The sequence below is a fragment of the Xenopus tropicalis genome, chromosome 1 (genome assembly GCF_000004195.4).
Source record: "Xenopus tropicalis strain Nigerian chromosome 1, UCB_Xtro_10.0, whole genome shotgun sequence".
Classification (NCBI taxonomy): domain Eukaryota; kingdom Metazoa; phylum Chordata; class Amphibia; order Anura; family Pipidae; genus Xenopus; species Xenopus tropicalis.
The window spans coordinates 160,828,388-160,848,992 of NC_030677.2; the positions used below are offsets into that span (position 1 = coordinate 160,828,388).

Sequence of the window (20,605 nt, forward strand, 5' to 3'; positions counted from 1 at the left end):
CAGGGGATGGCCAGACATGCATATCTTTGCCTAATTTGACCACCAACATGCTGCATATATATATATATATATTAATTGGAGCCTACTTAAAAATATATATGTTGCCAATAAGTATGCAAACAAATGTGGTGACACTCCAAATCTATGAAGTTGCAAATTAAAATAGACATAAGGGATCTGATTCACTAAAGGGCGATAAAAATTATTGCACGCTTTTTTGTGTTAAAAAACGCAAAATAATTTGCGCGCGATTCACCATAGTATTATCGCGTGCGAAAAATCGCCATTTTCGCATGCGGTATTTCTTGCACTAGTTTTACCGTTTTGCGTTAATTTCCGCTCTGAAAAGAATACGATTGCATGATTCACTATAACTTTTGCGCGCTAAATATCGCATTCGGCTATGCGAAAATTAACACCTACTACAGGCAGGCGAAAAATTATACAAAAGTACAGTAAATGATTTCTTGCAATAAAATATGGACTTACAGTATTAATTATTCAAGTATGTGTTTCCCCTAGAGTGACGCAGCTGCCAGCTTGCAGCGAAATGTTCATTTTTAACACAGTAATTTTCTGCAAGTATTGGCGTGTATGGCTAACATGGCTAACATAACTATTTCTATTTGGCTACAAGTGATGAAATGTTTCGCCAGGCATGGATTCGCAGCGAAGTTTTGGACGTGCGTTGAATTTTTTTGCGGCGGATTTTTTCATGCGTTTTGCAAAACAATCCGCCAATGGCAAAACGCATGTGTCAAACGCAAGTGTCAAAAAATAATAGTCACAGCACAGTCACATTTTTTTGCCCGCACAACATTTTTGCCGTTTCGTGGATCTTTCGAAAGATTTGCTAATTTTTCACTAAAGATAACCAGAACACATTTGCTCATCACTAGTGGCTACTATTTATAAGCATCTACTATTTATATGATACCATTTATATGTGGCTAATATTTATATACATCATTTATATGCGGCAACAATTTTTATACACTATTTCTATGCTACCATTCATATGCGGCGATTATTCGCGTAATTTAGCGCATGTACCGGCAAATACCACATTGAAATAGTCTTTCCGCGAGTTAAATAACGCATGCAATATCGCGCGTAAAAAAGCGCGAGTATGCTTATCGTGCGAAAATTCGCCAAAATTAAGACGCGGTAAAAATTTTAGCGCACAATAAAAATAGCGCACGTTTTATCACCCTTTAGTGAATCAGGCCCAAGGATGGAAAAACATACCAGAACTTTTTTTAAATTTGAAAGTGAATGCATATTAAAAATCACACACCATATATTTTAAGCACTGTTTCAGTCCCCATTTCTCAAGATGAGTGCAAGTATGCAAACCACAGCATATATACTGTATATATATATATATATATATATATATATATATATATACAGGTCCTTCTCAAAAAATTTGCATATTGTGATAAAGTTCATTATTTTCTGTAATGTACTGATAAACATTAGACTTTGATATATTTTAGATTCATTACACACAACTGAAGTAGTTCAAGCCTTTTATTGTTTTAATATTGCTGATTGTGGCATACAGCTCATGAAAACCCAAAATTCCTATCTCAAAAAATTAGCATATCATGAAAAGGTTCTCTAAACGAGCTATTAACCTAATCATCTGAATCAACTAATTAACTCTAAACACCTGCAAAAGATTCCTGAGGCTTTTAAAAACTCCCAGCCTGGTTCATTACTCAAAACCGCAATCATGGGTAAGACTGCCGACCTGACTGCTGTCCAGAAGGCCATCATTGACACCCTCAAGCAAGAGGGTAAGACCTCAGTGGGAAGTCTGTGGGAAGGAAAAAGTGTGGCAGAAAACGCCGCGCAGCGAGAAGAGGTGACCGGGCCCTGAGGAAGATTGTGGAGAAGGACCGATTCCAGACCTTGGGGGACCTGCAGAAGCAGTGGACTGAAATGGCGTGTGCAGGAAATGGGCTACAGGTGCCGCATTCCCCAGGTCAAGCCACTTTTGAACCAGAAACAGTGGCAGAAGCGCCTGACCTGGGCTACAGAGAAGCAGCACTGGACTGTTGCTCAGTGGTCCAAAGTACTTTTTCGGATGAAAGCAAATTTTGCATGTCATTCGGAAATCAAGGTGCCAGAGTCTGGAGGAAGACTGGGGAGAGGGAAATGCCAAAATGCCTGAAGTCCAGTGTCAAGTACCCACAGTCAGTGATGGTCTGGGGTGCCATGTCAGCTGCTGGTGTTGGTCCACTGTGTTTTATCAAGGGCAGGGTCAATGCAGCTAGCTATCAGGAGATTTTGGAGCACTTCATGCTTCCATCTGCTGAAAAGCTTTATGGAGATGAAGATTTCATTTTTCAGCATGACCTGGCACCTGCTCACAGTGCCAAAACCACTGGTAAATGGTTTACTGACCATGGTATTACTGTGCTCAATTGGCCTGCCAACTCTCCTGACCTGAACCCCTTAGAGAATCTGTGGGATATTGTGAAGAGAAAGTTGAGACCCAACACTCCGCTATCGAAGCATCCTGGGCCTCCATAACACCTCAGCAGTGCCACAGGCTGATTGCTCCATGCCACGCCACATTGAAGCAGTCATTTCTGCAAAAGGATTCCCAACCAAGTATTGAGTGCATAACTGAACATAATTATTTGAAGGTTGACTTTTTTTGTATTAAAAACACTTTTCTTTTATTGGGCGGATGAAATATGCTAATTTTTTGAGATAGGAATTTTGGGTTTTCATGAGCTGTATGCCACAATCATCAATATTAAAACAATAAAAGGCTTGAACTACTTCAGTTGTGTGTAATGAATCTAAAATATATGAAAGTCTAATGTTTATCAGTACATTACAGAAAATAATCAACTTTATCACAATATGCTAATTTTATGAGAAGGACCTGTATATATACATACATACTTCCCACAAGGACTTCAGAATTACTGTATAAAATTCTGGTGAACAGACTCAATGTTAATCTACAGCACACTATGCAGTGGATAAGAAAATGTACACAGCCCCAATGACCTTAACACTAAAGGACCAAAATTTTGAGCTTTTACAATAATTAAAGGAGAAAGAAAGGTAAAAACTAAGTAAGCTTTATCAGAAAGGTATATGTAAATACAGCCATAAGCACTCACAGAAACGCTGCACTGACTTCTCTGAAAAAAGATTAGTTGTGTCTGTAATTCCTCTGCCAGAGACATGCAGCTTTCAGCTTTCCCCTCCCTGCTGCTCCCCCCTCCCTCAAGAATGCTAAGAACTCACTCCCCCCCCCCCCTTAGCAATGTGGATCTGAAGGAAGCTTTGGTCTGCACGTCTGTGCAGGAGTGAGGCATTATGGGAACTTTCTTTACACAGCTCAGCGTTTTTTCTTTCTGTTTGGCTTCTGATCTTCTGAGCAGGTGAAATATGGGGAGACTTAAGGGCACTATTGAGACAACTGAAGATATGCCTGCAGCTTGAGATTAACTCTTTACTAGCCTTTCCTTCTCCTTTAAATAGCATACGAAAAACAGCATTTGAACTGAGTCTACCAAACAAATATACCTCATTTAGATCTGGTGAGCCCCTTTTCAGTTCCCCTGCCATCACCAAAACAGATTTTAAGGCACGAAGACCAAAATCATAATGATGCTGCTTGGACAGCTGCTCCCGTGCCAACTTATACAACACTGTCATCTTTTTTGCCAAGTTCTGAAAAGAAAGAAATATGTAATCCACTAAATGTACATTGCAGGTTCTCATGGTTTGACTTTTGGAATATTTACCCTGTGAAGTTGCTAAGATTTAAAGGAGAACTAAAGCCCAACTAAAGAAGTAGGCTAGATATATTGTGCATTACGTTTTGGGCTTCTGTACCAGCCCAAGGCAACCCCAGCCCTATAGCAGGGAAGATCTGTGACTCCAAATTCTTATTTATTATTATTATAATTTCTATAGCGCCATCAATTCACGAGTGCTTTACAGAATAAAGAGATACAAAAGACAGAACGGTAAACATGTACATATAGATGGTTAGAAATATGCCCCCAGTAGCTCCCAATCTTTTTTTCTGCTGATTCACTACACATGTTCTGTGCTGCTGTCAGTTACTAAGCTTAGGGACCGACTCACAATATACTGTATATATAGAATAGAAATGTAACAATATAAGGCTGATTTGTAAATAATTCAGATTATTAATACATGGAAGCTCAAAAACCAGTGTAATTAGCATCAGACTTGAATAATCAGCACCTGTAGCATCAGTTTATATGACAGGCAAATCAAATTTGCTGCTTGATAATTTGCAACAACCCCTAAGTTTAGCTTCTCAACAGCTGCCCAGACTCTCAGACACTTTCTAAGATGGGGAGCTGCTGTGACAAGTTTGAAGTCCTGGATCATTACTGCAATGAAGAAGCTAAAACTTTAGTCTGGTGCAGTAAGTGCAGTACAAACAAAATATGGCATTTTTAGCCATATGCATTTTTAGGGTTTAGTCCTCCTTTAACTCCACTGTATAAAGCTTAAATCTCAGAAAAAAAATACATAATAATTAAACATACCTTTGCCTGAAGAAATCCTTCTGAGAAGAGCATGATTTCACAGATTTGCTGGAGGTCTGGCACAATCACAACCACTGGCCTGAAGAGAGCCTTAACTGATTCTGGCAGCTCTGTGCGTCCAGCATAGCCAGGATTCATTGTAATAAAGATTCCCATTCTAGCATCCAATGCAATCTCCTGCCCCTCAAACTGAAAGAAAAGAAAGATTAAGACTGAATGGTAGATTTATAAACCACTGTTCATTTTAACAGATCAGAAATGATGGTTCAGTGGTAATTAGGACCCTCTTAATCCTGGAATATAATTACAAAGCAAATAGCATATAAACACATCTGACTGAAGCTGACTGATTAATCTAATACATTGCACAGTAAATTCCTCTACATAAAGTACCAAAAAAACAGCAATGCATTCTCTCATGCAGCTCAGAAAACATCACAGAAAAACCTTAGGTGCATACCAGTATTAGTTATCTCCAGTATATATACTGACCTGAAACCTCTTTAAGTGATGTATTAAGGCATTTCGAATGGTCTGTATTTGAGAAGAGATCACTGAAAGAACAGATGCATCTATTCGATTGAATTCATCAAAGCAGCCCCATGCACCACACTGAGCAAGGCCAGAAAAGATTTTCCCAACAGCCTACAAAACAAAACAAAATGTCAACACTTAAATGAATTATTAGCATCTATGCATGTCCATTAACAAATGGCTAAGCTGACACTGTATCAAACAATTATACATTATACTATATTAGGGAGAGAATTTTGACACTGAAATGTAACCATTTATTAAGTGTAGATTGTAAATAAAAATACATCTAAAACAGGTTTCAACTGTGTGTTCTCTTATATAGCACTATGCTTTTACATGCACTGTAAAGGGTTTTACAGAGAGGAAAGCGCACTATGGCTTATATGTATATTGTAGTATCCTTTCTGCTATACAGCAAGAATATTTCCAGATGTAGGGAGTTCCATTACCAGCGTGGGTATTTTTGGCATGAGGTGAAAAACATTACAGATATAAATTACCTACGAATCACCAACATAACTACACATTGCCCTTTTACATCTTTAACCTTGAGCCACCATTTTTTGATGGTCCATGTGCTCCCTCAGAGATCACCTAACAGGAAGCCATGTGGGAGTAAAAGACACAGCTCTGTCCATTCATTAGCTGATGTAACCTAGCATTTAAGTGTGAATGTTATGAGCTAGGGGGCAGCCCTTAGTACTTAAACTGCCAATTTCTTTTTAGGATTATCCATTGGCACATACTACTAGAAAAGTATACTTTTATGAAAATGGTTTATTTAGATGAAGCAGTGTTTTGCATATGTGCTGTTATGCAATATATTTTTATAGAGACCTGCAATGCTGCAAAAAAGTGCTGGGATTTGTCAAAACTGCAAACTGAATCATTGATTCAGTACATCACAAGATACCACAAAGAACTATTACAATAATTATAGCTTTTAGTGGTTTCAGCCTTTGACCAGAAATATATACTGTTACGTGAACAAGTACAATTCCAAAATGTTCATGCCTGCGAATGAAGTAGGTATGAAGTAACTGGTTCATTTAAATTGTAATACAAAATCAGGGACAAAGCTGACATAGTGCTGCTATTCGCCTTCTGCTAAGTACGAGAATAATAAGTATGCCATCTTTGGAAGACAGATTCTTAGAAACTGAGCTTTGATTTGGGATTAAATGTCTTTTACGAAAAAAATATTTTCTTTACTTAGTACAATCCGAGATACCAAATCTGGGCCATACCAGACATTCCATAGTGGCTAAATGCTGAACTGAGACAAAGAAGAACTATGGATATCAGAGATGATAGATCAGTCCCTTACTTTATAATCCATGCCTTCCCCACAGTTGGTTACCACACACAGCAATCCAAGGGCTTTGGCTAGATCTTTGGTTGTCTCGGTCTTCCCAGTACCTGCTGGGCCTGCAGGGGCTCCTCCTAGATACATAGACAATGCCTAAAATTTGAAATATTATGAGAGTAAGTAAAACACTTTGTTTTATGAAATTAGCTTTTGAAAAATGGTTAGTATTGTGCATCATGTCATTGTAAAGGAATATCCAACTTTTCCACCAGCCAATTGGATTTTTCCCTTCAAAATGCTCATAGGTGGCTCTATAAGGAAGTAATTCTATTTGCTTTTAATGTACCTGTGTTAGGGTTAGATATATCCGATCAGTCAGAGGGGTTATCACCAATCTCCCGTTTAGCCCCATATACTCATATCCATAGGCAAATGTCCCAGTACATTGCCGAACATTCAATTCATCAGGCTCTCTGTCCCAATAAAAACGAAGCTGACTTTCCCATTCAAATTCCCTGGCATCCATAATACTAACAAAGAAAAAGACTTGCATCATTAGTAACAATCGTAGCGATCACAAACTGTGAATATTAATTGTAACAACAACTTACCTGTCTCTCACAAATATGTCCACAATGTCTCTTGCATGGACGTCAATGATTAGAACTGTGTTGTACTTTTTCCTGTCATTTTTGCTTAATGGCTTTGTTATTCGGGTAACCAGCTCATCAATCTGCTGGTGCATTTTCTTGGCATAATTTTTCAAGGCTTGTTTCTCGCCTTTCTTTACCTTCCTGAAAACGTCCTCAACTTCCCAAGTCCACCACACTTGGTTACCAGCCAAGACAACCATTCCTTGGTACAAAAGCATCCAATCTACTCTGTAAAACAGAAGAATCATACTTGTGAACATCATGGCGATTCTTTGTTAAGTTATGAAGCAGCACTATATAAATTAATCTCAGAAGGAAACCACAAAATAGATACTATGGTGCAGTATCCTTAAATAATTGTAATAAAGTGCAATATATTGTGCCGTGTTAATTAAAGGTAAATATACATCAACAAATTTTGCTGAGTCCATGGTATCTTCAAGTATTCACAAAATATTCATAATATAATAGTGCAGATGTATTTATTGGGTATACTCATAGAATAACAGGAAATTAAGAACATTGTACAATTAAAACAGATATACTTCCACTGCTCCTGATCCTTAATGTGTTTCACTTGGACTTACTCACACTCTGATTTTAAAAAAACGTTAGTTTAATTCACGTATGGTAAACTTACTGCAACAGCTTCTCCAATTGGCTGAGCCTGTGAATGTTCTTTGAATGTTAAATTAAATCTGGAAGTCACCAACAGTGAGATGAATAAATAATCTAAATTCCTTTTACTTACCATTGCTTAAACATAGAAATGTCCCTTGTTCGAGTCATATGTATTATCTATTAGCATTGGGGAGAGCAGCTCCCTCTGATTTCCAGACTTAATTGAACATGCAGTCGGGAGAAGCCACATATGTGGATCAAACTTATGTTTTTTAAGGTTAAAGTGAGGGTGAGAATGCAGATATTTATTGCTAAGAAGCATGACTGTCCACTCAATAGTTTTAAAGAAGAATTATACACCCCGGCCTATAAAAGCCCCCTTAACTAGCACTGCCCTTACCCCCCCCCCCCCCCCACCATATAGTTTCTAACTTTTAAAAATATCAGAAAAATCTTGAAAATATCTAAAAGTAAAATTAAAAAATCAACTTTTCCTCAAAATTGCTTAGTAAATGTGCCCCTAAATCTCGCAGTACACAATACAGGAGTGGAAACCAACAAATGAGAATATGGAGAAATATGCAAATTTGTTTTTACTTAAAAAAAATCTAACTGCAGTTGACTTGGCCTCATATGGTTTTGTTTGCCTTCCGATGATTGGTTGACAGTCTAGAGTTCCCAATTTAGTGTAATTGCTTTCATATAAGATTAATGGTAATAAAGATAATTAATTTGCTATAGGATACCCTATAATTGAAGTGCCCCTCCACTGGAGAATATGCTGTACCTGCTTTTGTCTTCACAGTATCTAAAAATTGCCTCCTTTGTAATAAGCCGGTTTGTTCTCCTCATTTCCTGCAGAACAGTTGTCATCCAATCCTCTACACGCCCTTCTGCTGCTACAACCTGTCTGAATGGCATCACTTCTCCTTCAGCTGAAACCATGGCCGTTGCTTTCATTTCTCCATTATCGCCCTCTTGAAATTTCAGTGATGCAATATTATCATACATCTAAAACAATGGCGGAGGGTTGGCAAGAATAAGCACTGACTTATGTACCAGCAGCTTTGCAAGCATTACTATACAAATAAGATATTTTAATTTTTTATATACTGTAGCTATTCAAAATACTAACACATACCTTCCAACATTTGAAAAATGTAAAGAGGGACAAACAAAAAGAAATTGTTTGACCATGCCTGTTTTTGCGACCACACCCTCGAAATACCACTCCCATTTTACAAAGTTTGGCAGGTTATTTTGAACACATTTCTTGGGGTTTTGGGGTCTTGTTTCATGTGTTAATAAAGGTGAAATTTCCCTTTAAACTGCAAGTTTCAGTTCCCCCAAGAGACTTGTTTAGCTTATTAGTTACAATTGTATTTAAGTGCAGGTATAGCTTGTTAACTTTTCTGGGCTCTACCAAATGTATAATTATTTAATTAAGTTTGAGAAACTTTGTATCTTTTTTAGCATTCAGTGCAGGAGATCAAATGGAAATGAGGGACTTTTCAGTAAAAATCTGGGACTGCGGGAGTTGTTAAAATTTTTAATATATTAAGCCATCAGCACTTTTAAAATACAAATAAATAGGTTTTTATTAAGTAGAAGTGATTTCATGTAATTGCATAATTACCTTAATGATGTGTTCTTGTACACAGGTGGGGTCACTACTGCCCAATATACTGAGCAGCTCATCATCTGATATGAAAAAGAATCGTGGAAAAGCATTTCTCTTAGAGTCCAGATAATCATTTAAGCTTTTCTGGCACCTCTCTAAGCCTTCGCTTAAGTTTTGCAAATCACTGAGGCGGTTAGACGCTTGACAACATCGCTTTATCACAGGGTCTTTAACAGTTTCTGACATTATCTATGGAAACAAAAGGTAGGATATTGTATAGTTAGTGAGAAAAATACATGTTTTTAATACCTCTAGAGTTTTGCCAGATATATCTGCACAAACATAATATTGACAGACATATGAAATACTGTAGGTCCATAATCAAAACGTTAGTTGTTTTAATGAAATATACAAATTTACATGCACGGTGCACCAAGTCGACATAGTGTTAGTGTTAATTTAAAGTAATATGATGCAAGCAAAGGAAATTCTGCAATAGCCAGTGGGTTCAGGTGGTCAAAGGCATTTTGAATAATGCAGTTCTCTGTAGTATTTACATAGACTATTTTTATTTAAAGTAGAAGGAAACTCTAATATAATAAGGGTTCCAAATCGTTACGCACCACTACGAAACACTGAAATCCCTTGGACAATTGTTTTTCTTTCAAAAGCAGTGACTTACCACCAACCTTAACCTCCCCCCCTTTAATAACATTGTTAAGTTTCATTTTTTTTCTCCTTTAATATTAAGGCCCATTGCCTTGACAGGAAACTTCAGCAACTTCTGTGAATCGCGATGCCACGTATGCCATCCCACCCGGTGGGATGGCATTGCAATGAGATTAGTCGCCCGCGACAACGAAGATTTGTTGCAGCACGACTAATCTCCCCTTGTATCACGGCCCTAAGTATATAAGTAAATATACAAGAAAAAATGTGTTAGTGAGTCTACTTAGAGTATTTAGGAAATGTATTACATATATACTTTTTTCAGTAAAATATGAGAAATACTTACCCTTTTAAAAATCCTGTCAATATTGTCAAATTTTTTGGCTTCATCTGGCAGTTGTGATCTGATATCCCCTCCAATAAATATGCTTTCCAGATACATCCATTTCCGCTGCACAACCATCCATACCTAGAGCACAGAGAAGACTTTATCACTGAGAACTTTACAAAGGAAACTAGATTTTTATTGCGCTGATAATTTACCTCAATGACTTCTCCAATTAAAGAAAGAGTTTTCTCCCACTGTTGCACCGTGTTCAGAAAAGGTCCAACAAACCGACTCCCTGAAATGCTTTGTAGGTTCATAGCATTATCATCCAGAATTTGAAGAATTTCATCAACAGTTCCCAATATACTTCCACGGTCCTGAGTGCCTTTTATATATCTTTGTACTGTAAATTTCATATTTTCCCATGTGTCTAAAATTTCTTTAACACCCTATTTTATTAACAAAAGAGTAAATAAAAAGAAATAAGATCTAGTTTAGAAAACTATTACAGTAAAAGAGATAAGTTGTATAAATTTGCAAAATACTGTTCAACTCTTTTTTCTCTTTTTTTCAGACATGCAAAACAGAGACCTCAATACCTATACCCCCTTGCTCCATTTCTGAAATAAAAGAATGATAAGCAAAAATGCTAAATAAATATAGTTTAAAGATATAAATTGCCATGTATACATGATTTGCTTGTATTTCATTTACAGTGAAAAAATTCCCATTGACTTCAATGCATTTTGCTAATTTCACTAAGCACTCAAACGACTTTCATAAAGATACTAAAGGTTTTTTCATTAGGTTGACATTTTGCTTCCATTTATAAAAGACATGTGTTTTTCATCATTGAAAGTCTCTTAAGTTCTACATATAGCATGACAGTACCGCACTCAAATAAATTACAAAACAGCACAGTTGTGCTCGAAATATCAGGATCCTATCCCATAGATTTGGCATGTCCACTTTAAAGTGGACCTGTCACCCATACATAAAAAGCTGTATAATAAAAGCCCTTTTCAAATTAAACATGTAACCCAAAGTCATTTTTTTATTAACACATCTTTACCCATTATATAAGCATAAGTCCCATCTGTCAATCATATATTGCCTGACCCACCTCTATGCCTTAGGCATAGGGGTGGGGCAGACAGTTACTTTCACTTTCAATTCAGAACTTCTTAGAAGTCACTGCACTCCTCACTTTCCCCCTCCCTTCTCACCATCTAATTTTGGAACCAGTGCATGGATATGGGTATCAGGTCCCCCCATACTGGCACAGAAAAAAGATTTTGGCAGGATGCACAGCTTGCCTTAATAACAGTGCCTGCCTGTTTTCTGCAATTGTGAATTCCAGTGTTGAAGGAAATAAGTTTAAAATAATTTATATAGTGTAAGTGAAGTTTATTTTGCTTGAAAAACACAATAGAAAAAAAATTGTACTTATTTCTTAGGGTGACAGGTCCCCTTTAAGTTACACACCAAAAGCATACAGTATTACCTGGGTGCCATTGCAGATATGTATGTTTATATATTTTACTGTGATATGTATGTACATATATATATATATACACACACACAATCATAGATATTTTTGTGCACTAACCATAACATAATATAGTAGGTTTGATGCCCTGTGAAGAAACAGAATTGTTGCTGGTGGATAGCTTTGCTTTAATACAACTGCATGTATGTGATGCAGGCATATGTGATATTAAAAAGACCATTACACATGTATTTACAATATGTTCTCTGAAATATAAGCAAGCTATACCTTCTCAATACTCAGCTCTTTAACAGCTGATGCTACAATGTCACTGATAGCATCTGCATATTTGTGAAGCTCCATGGCAAACATATTCTCCAAGGTAAATGTCTCTGGGTTCATTTCAAAGTCTGTCCCTGTTTTGGTCATAAGTTCTTTCCAATGCCTAAAAGCACAAAACTAATAATTTACTGCCAAGTCATTAAAGGCAATACAAATCAATAACAATTATTAATTTGGAACAAACCTGTCTCTTAGAGCTTCATTCTTGAGATCAAGAAGTAAAGGGATGGATTCTTTGAACTCTTTCATTTTGGATTCTAAATAAAAAGCCACTGGCAAGCTACGGATATCTTTGGATAGCTTCCTGAAAGCCTTAAGGAAACCGTCAATTCCATCCAGCAAGATCTGGACATTTAAATTTGCCCATAAAGTCTGTGACCATTCTTCCTTGGCTTGCTAAAATAAAACATAAATGGGGGAATGTAATATATGTTGCCAACAGAAAAACAATTACAATGGGACCAAATTTTGGCTTTGTGACAAATATTGTGTTTGCGTTACAGAAAAATACTGTTTGTGAACACTTTGCATGTCTTATGACAGAAGGTTTGCGATTGTAAATTTTTTCGTTTGCACAAGTGTGGTGTGTATGTAATAAAACTTCTTAACCTATTTTTGCACAGAAGTAAACAGCACTAAACATTTGAAAATATGCCATTTTTGTGGCACAACTGAACTGGGTGGCGATAACAAAAGAGGGGGTGCACTGGCAGAATTAGATGCAGAACTCGCCCACAACCTCGGTGGTTAATTTGACCTTTGTTCTTCATGAATGAAACTGCAAAAGTATCATTTGACAAACCTTTTGTGCATTATATATTTCATATATTTGCTGCAAGCCCTTCATTTCCTTCTGGATTTGTATGAGTTCTGGGTACATTGTGATAGGAAGATCAAACAGCTTTTCTGCATTGGCTAATTCCTGGCGGTCCTTTTCATATTTTGCCAGTTCTTTTTCAAATGCGCTGAGGACCTGTAATCCTGTTAAATGCCAGAAAGAAGGAATTAGACATTTTATTAGACTCAAAAATCCAAAGTCCAAAAGTAATAATGAGTACAAATTGCTAATATTTTCAATTTTTGAAAAGTCTGGGATGGAACGCTAATTATTTTTTTAGATTCTCAATTTTCCTGCAATTTACCAAAGATTTTTTACATTTCCCTCAGAGTTTTTCCTCCAAAATATTTTTGCATGCTCAATCACTGAAACTGGAAAATTTTAGTAATTTTTCTAGTTTTCTATAAACATATTGTCATGTCTCCAGCACAGCTTCCATCATTTTTGCTGTTTATTGTACTCATTAGCAGTGAACTCCCTCTGCTGACTGTTTGCTGCAAATGCAAGTATTAATTTCCTGTGTGACCTATGACCTCATGGAACCACCACACTTCCTGCCATGTGATGTCTGCAATGCTTTGTGGGAGTACAGACTCCATTTTGTAGATCATGCTGCACAAGAAGCACACACTACCCATCTTCTCCCCATGGTAGCATCGCTGGTAAGGATTATGGTCATAAACCCTGGACTGAGCCACCATTAAAAAGCTGCCAGCTCCTCAGAGACACTGTGGCATATAATCAGATCCAGAAATGTTTGTATGTTGCAGTTGTTTTGTGTTAGTGTATTCCCCATATACTCATTGTGCTTTATCTCCTTTGTATTACAGTTTTCACACATTTATTTCCACAATCACCCAGTAAAGTTCAACAGATTTACCCTTTGCCTCTTTATTGGAGTGTGGGAAGGTTTAGCTGTATGTCAAGCTACATACTACCTCAAGGTAACACGTGGTGAGGACAGAACACATATATATATACAAAAAGTTTGCAAATACTTTTCACTTTGGAATAAAATATAAAATATTCTTACTGCACAATACAAATATGGTATTTATTGACTATTACCTTTGTCAAGGTTATCTCCAACTGCCCCAGGTCCTTCAGTTTGAAACAATTCTGCAAAATTGGATAACTTCTTCTTATAATCCTCAATCTGGTCTTTTGTAATCTAGAAAGCAGCAGTCAGCAATAAAGTTAGTTAAATGTCACATAAGGAGACAATTCTAAATTATTCTTTGGAACTGTGTAGAGTCACATCTCCAGCACACCTACACAACTGTAACTAGAAACCATAGCAATCTCAGTTTTTTCCAGGTATCCACAACCTGAAGTGATTAGAGATGAGCCCATAAGTTCTCCAGCTACAATTTTTGAGGTATTCTTCTAGAGTAAAGAGGTACAAACTCCCTTGCCCATTTCTAAACAGTACCTGAACCTCCTGTAGAGATCTCCAAGCCCCCAACCAAACCAATGGAGTTCCCATGAACTGCATCCTTGACCTTTACCGTCTTGGCCCTTGAACTGTGCAAACTCATGGCTGACAATCTGATTACAGAGTTTGGGCACTGTATGTGATGCAGATAATTATGGCAGAAGCAAGGGGGAAACATAACTTTTGCAGGGGGGGTATTCCCCTTATCTAGTTTAACCAAATTCCATTTGTTATACAGTATGTTACTATTTACTTATCACATATATGCTAGATGTCTTCCACCACCCATCATGTATCACATAATGCATTTCACTAACTTCAAGTAATGCTATCATTGTCAGTCTGTGATTGATTTGTAAGTTTTTAGTTAAGTAATAACCATTAATTAAATTAGGTCTATTAGTATGAATATTTATGTGGAGAAGTGGAAACAAAAATATTATTCTGAAAGCTGAACTGTGTACTGGCAAAGACAATGGTTTGTGATATGCATATTATACAGAACAGAGAATGTTTTCTTAACCTCTCTTAGTAGTATGTGCAAAATTTGGACTTAAAATCAATACAAAGCTCCTGACAAACTGTGACTTGAAACTGTGGCAATTTGAAGCACTGGTAAAACCAAAACTACCTGTGTAAATGAATTTTTGACTTTTCCAAGGCTGTGGTCCACAAGTTTTGATTCTTGAAAAAGTTCTTCCCAGATCTGTGGAATCCTGTCTGCTAAATACTTCTCTTCTTCCTCAAACTGAAAAAAAGAATTACATAAGAATCACTAGAATATGCCCTGAAGCCTGAACCAGATCGTTATGTTATTCCCAGGGGATGGCTCAACCAGGACAGGGGGCTATAAGTTATTATTTTAATTCGGAGTGGTAGGGGGAAGAGAGCCTGCAATTGCCCCAGGCAGGGTACCCGCAGAGTCAAGGTATATTGGATTTTCCAGCCTAAACCTAATCGCTTTGCAAGTATTCTGCATGTACCCAACCTGGACTCTGCATCAGAACACATAATAATCTAATTTTAAGTATATAAAACCTGGTTCAACACCCAAGATCCTTCTCTGAACAAACACAAACTCACAAAAATCTGACATACAGTGCATGTACATAACAGTAAATGAACTGTGCATAAACCAAGACGTATATTATGTGCTGTCAGAATCCAATGTGGCCACACTCTACAGAGTAAAAAAGAATCTAACAAGACACCCACCATCCTTACTTATATACCTACATCCAGCCCTTCTTCTCCTCTAATATTACTGGCAGGGAAGGCACGAGTATATAAATAAGCATCAGCTGTGCTTACCTCAATATTATACATTGACAAGGTCCTATACCTCTCCTGGATATCTCGATATCTCATTTCAACTGTTAGAGATATGTCTCTTATATTTGCTATGGTTCCAAGCACAAATTTGAGATCTTCAAGTGTTTCTGGAGTAGTCTTTAACTGTGCAGACAAGCTCTACAAAAAAAAATGTTCCATGAGAGAATTTTACTAAATATTTATCATCCTGATGCAAACACAGAAGTATAAATGTGTAGTTACGCTGCTCTTGTTCTTTAAAAAAAAAAAAAGAATTGTGATATGCATATCATTGTACTCTTCCTGTCTGTAAACTTATAGGCCAGCAAATATGTGCATTTAAAACACAGTACAGAGTATATTTAAAAGACATATAAAAACATTGGCTGAACTCAACTCCAATAATTTCCAAATAGATTAAATCCAAATAAAAAATATCACCTTATGTTATATACTTGAAATCTAACAAAATAAGTAACAGCAAATAGATATCTATGTTTATTTACTCGGCCTATAATTAACCCTGATTAACTTGTTTTGTACGGACAGAAAGCTAAAATGTGTAATATGCAAGTGAATGTAAATAAATGTTAACCTACATCTATGGCTTCACAGAAGGTGCATATGAAATACTTAACCAAAGAAATATATACGTACTTCAAGTTCATCTTTAAGCTTGTAGAGTTCTTCTCGTGCAGATTCATTGAGAAGATGTCCCAGAGAGTTAACCCAAGCTCTAGCATTCTCTTGCACAGTGTAAGCCAAAGGTCCCAGGTACAGCCTAATACACTGAACATCTTTTATTAAAGGTTGCTGGGTCACCTCTAGGGATATCTTACTGTAGAACTGCAGTTTCTCATCATATGCAACACAGGAGGGTCTTCTGGCAGCAAACTTCTCCATGACAATAGCTTTATCTAGCTTCCACAAAGGTCGGTATCTTTTCCATCGATTCAAGTATTTTGTAAGAGAGGTGAGAATACGGTGCATATTTTGGTTGATAATCCGAGCTTGCTCTGTAATCTGATGGTTTAGGTATATGTCATTGTAAAAACTGATGATGACTACCTCATCATCTTCTGTCTTTTGGGGAGGGCACTGTATGCAGGTCCCATTCATCCAGCGAACAAACCTCTGAAACAAAGTAAAATGTTATGAGAAAAAACAGGGTCAGTGCACTAAAATAAAATCAGAGTTTAGCATCTTAGTCTTATTTATTTCTTTTTTATTTCCCTTCAGTCATGCTTTACCACCCAATATTCACTGTAAAATGTTCAGACCTACATTATGCGCTCTTTACTATTTTTATTTCATGACTGACACACTTAGCAATAGTAACCACTTAATTAACAATATCGTACTTGGGTTAAATAAACTTTTCCTGATGTAGCCCTAATTTTACCTTAGTGGTTTCCATACATCCCTTGTAACACTGTGCAGTCAGTTTGTAGATTTCATTGCCATTTGGCTGAAGGATTATTTCTGGTGCCGACAAAATAGTTTCAACTTGAAAGAGTGGCACATCTCCAAGGATGGCAGTGTTAAAAACCTGGAAGTTTCTGTATCAAATAAAAAAAAAGCACAGCAGTCAGGCAGTTTAGTTCACTTAGCAAGCATTGCACTCTCTTAAGTCCTAGCTTTTTCTCAAGGACATTAGGCAGAATTAGTAGTAAAAAAAACGTTTCTATGTATATTTTATTCAGTTTGACACTGCAGAGATAGTGTTGATGTTTGCCAGTTTAGATATCACCACAATTCATAAATGAGGGCACTTGCTACACAGATGAAATATGAAAAATAAATTATATGTTGCCACTCCATTTAAAAAAGTAGAGCTGTGTAGTGTCACTACAGTGTATAAACAGAATTCCAATATAATGTACTGCCGCCCTGCACTGGTACAACTGGTGTGTTTGCCTCAGAAACACTACTACAGTTTATATAAATAAGCTGCTGTGAAACCATGGGTGCAGCCATTCAAGCTGGAAAAAAAGGAGAAAAGGGCACAGGTTACATAGCCGATAACAGATAAACCACTATTGTGTTGCACAGAGCTTATCGGTTATCTGCTGAGTAACCTGTGCCCTTTCTCCTTTTTTCCAGCTTGAATGGTCGCCCCCATGGCTACACAGCAGGGTATTTATACAAACTGTAGTAGTGTTACTGTAGCAAGCACACAACTTGTACCAGTGCATGGCAACAGTACAATATATTTCCACTTTAAAAAAACTTTAATTTTTTGGTGTTACTGCTCCTTTAAATAAATACACTTGATATAATTTTCTTTAAGAGGATGCCTAATACAGCTTACCCAGATAGAGATAACCTTTACAGAAGTACTTAACAGTCCTTTATTCATATCAGATTGAATTGAAAAAATACTAGCAAGCAGTACTAAAGATCCCCTTACCTGGACTAGCTATACCTTATGTTTAATTCCCAAAAGTCTGTTTACTCTGTATGTTAAATTAACTGCTTCCCAGTACATTCCCTGTTCCATGCAAAGAAACTGGTGCCCATTAATTATAAGCAGGAATCTTGACTAAAAGACAGCTGACTCTTCAAAAGATAATCTTCTGAATTTCAGCTTATTCAACAGAGAATAAACTCTAGGGATCAGTAGGCATAGTTAACAATGATTCCTTACTACACTCTTTCTTTATGCACCTTAGCTGGTGTTTAATGGTAAAATAAATTACTTTTAACACAATGGCTAAGTATTATCACCAATGGAAAAGGAACAGGAACCATAAATCAATCTTTTCGCTTTTTCATAACTAAAGGACATATTTATAAAATCTTTGATTGAATCAATCAAAGCAGACAGCTCATAATCAATATTTAACACTGCCCCTTTTAAATATTCTGAGGTATTAAATCCCATTGTTTTAATAGTTTTAATACAGGCTATAAATGTAATGGACTGTTTAGAAATATTGCTTTATTCATAATTATAATAAATAAATCTGTCCATATAACTTAAAAATGGGTAGAGGACCCTGTACATAAAAGTCACAGAAAACAAAAATACTTCATACCTCAGAACCATCTTTGTCAGGCTGTTGTAGATCCTTTTTTCCCAGTGTGCATAATATTGGGACATTTTAGGGTGCTTTCCTGTATTTGTATTTACCACTAATCCTTCTATTTTTGTTAGCAGCTGCCCAATGGTAGAATACTTTCGTTCCAAAATGTCCACATCTTTTGCTCGCTCAATGTCAATGTACTCAAAGAATTCTTTCACTCCTACATATGCATTAACAGGTCCAATTTATAAAAAAAAAAAAAAAAAGAAAGGCGGGGAGGGGAAAAGACTTGTAAATATTTTGTGGAAACAAATATAATGGCTGTCTAATAATACAAACCATAACGGACACATTTCATAGTATAAACTATGTTTTCCTATTATATATTACAAGAGCTTTGCTGCTGTCTGTTTTAAATATACAGCAAAGATAAATATTTATGTAGAATGATGTCCTTATTCTTTACATTAGCTATGTATTTAGCCCTTTTGGAAGGAAAATGTATAATAAAAATAATATGGCTTGTTGTCTTAGGATATAGATGATGAAAAAATCATACCTGAAAGATCAGTTCCTGTTGTTTTCGCCATAAATTTAAAGAGGTTTGCTGACTCAATAGCTGACAACTTTAAATCAATGTCTTTTGCATTCTTTTGAATTTTGTTCACCAGTGATTCAAACTTTGAGATTGCTTGGTTGCAACGTGTGATGTAGTCACCAATGCCTTAAAGAAAAGTTGTAGGTTTTAGTACACATGTGTTTTATTTTAGACTGTATTTAAAGAACACAAAAATGTAACTTTTATAAAAAGATATGTATATACCTGTTGATATGTATGCACACATGCCAGACAATAAACAAATACAGGAATAGAAAGGCAGTCACAGGAAAATGTATCTCTGTTGGTGAATCTGGACCTCTGTGTTCAAGTCAGTCTTCACCTGCATTTAGTGCTAAGGATAACTGTCCAGTGAAGCTTACTGTCTAATTTCCCTATTACAGTCATGTTTACACACATACCAATGAACAGTAATAAGTGTATGTGTGGGAACTGTGGAAAAAAAACAGAGAACCTGGAGGAAACCTTTGCTAATAGTATAGGCACACTGGCTGAAATCAAATTCAAGATTGCAGTTTTGTAACTAGGGTCTTGTAAGAAAACACAATACTTAACATATATATTTTAATAAAATGTAATCTTCTGCTTGAAAATTGTGACGGGTGAAAGAAAAGTACTACTTATCCAACCAATGTGCCCTTTAAGTACACTGTCATATGAATCATCTTGGTGCTGTAAAACTGATAAAATGCTGAAACAAAAGATTCCATAGTACCTAATGAGTTCCAGTTTAGTCTTCTATATCCAGAACGAAACACTTTCCAAACGTCACGGATGTGTTCATCCAGTAGTTGGATTTCCGCTTCACTCAGAGAGCCCATAAGTTTCTCATAAGCGGCTATCATATGTTTCATGTCATCAGTGTACCTACAAAAGTAAAACATTATAGCCACAGTTCAAACCACCAGACAGATGTACTTTTCTCCCTAGTACACCTGGTGACTGCACAATCTGTACAGCTAATTATTATAAAATTATTAAAATTATAATATAAACTGCAAAAAATATTCAAAAAGTCTAGTATTGATATTGTGAGGAAAGCAGAACAGCTGCAAGTTGCTGGTTTAGAGGAAAATATATTGTATATATATTAGGAAATATTATATATATAGAAAAAAATAAATATATCCTGTCACTAGAAGCTTTTTGCCCTCCCTTGGTGTAAAACTGTATAAATGAACTGCTGCAACCTGCTAATACAGAATACTACACTCCAAATCTTCCACAAAAAGACAAAATCATTGACAGGAT

General features: G+C 36.4%; 1 protein-coding gene across 1 annotated transcript in view; it reads right to left on the bottom strand.

Moving 5' to 3' along the window:
* Window positions 1–20,605, bottom strand: part of dnah10 (dynein axonemal heavy chain 10) — a 73,717-nt gene that overhangs the window by 40,394 nt on the left and 12,718 nt on the right. The window contains exons 16-36 of the mRNA XM_012969076.3: window positions 20,070–20,221; window positions 19,295–19,459; window positions 18,748–18,955; window positions 17,112–17,268; window positions 16,367–16,843; window positions 15,710–15,868; window positions 15,030–15,146; window positions 14,032–14,134; window positions 12,928–13,106; window positions 12,310–12,521; window positions 12,072–12,228; window positions 10,510–10,743; window positions 10,313–10,435; window positions 9,313–9,546; window positions 8,464–8,687; window positions 7,014–7,283; window positions 6,749–6,932; window positions 6,421–6,555; window positions 5,049–5,201; window positions 4,557–4,745; window positions 3,556–3,702 (exon numbers count right to left, since the gene is read on the bottom strand). Coding sequence (XP_012824530.2) covers window positions 3,556–3,702; window positions 4,557–4,745; window positions 5,049–5,201; window positions 6,421–6,555; window positions 6,749–6,932; window positions 7,014–7,283; window positions 8,464–8,687; window positions 9,313–9,546; window positions 10,313–10,435; window positions 10,510–10,743; window positions 12,072–12,228; window positions 12,310–12,521; window positions 12,928–13,106; window positions 14,032–14,134; window positions 15,030–15,146; window positions 15,710–15,868; window positions 16,367–16,843; window positions 17,112–17,268; window positions 18,748–18,955; window positions 19,295–19,459; window positions 20,070–20,221 — 3,979 coding nt within the window. The remainder of the gene's footprint in view (window positions 1–3,555; window positions 3,703–4,556; window positions 4,746–5,048; window positions 5,202–6,420; window positions 6,556–6,748; window positions 6,933–7,013; window positions 7,284–8,463; window positions 8,688–9,312; window positions 9,547–10,312; window positions 10,436–10,509; window positions 10,744–12,071; window positions 12,229–12,309; window positions 12,522–12,927; window positions 13,107–14,031; window positions 14,135–15,029; window positions 15,147–15,709; window positions 15,869–16,366; window positions 16,844–17,111; window positions 17,269–18,747; window positions 18,956–19,294; window positions 19,460–20,069; window positions 20,222–20,605) is intronic.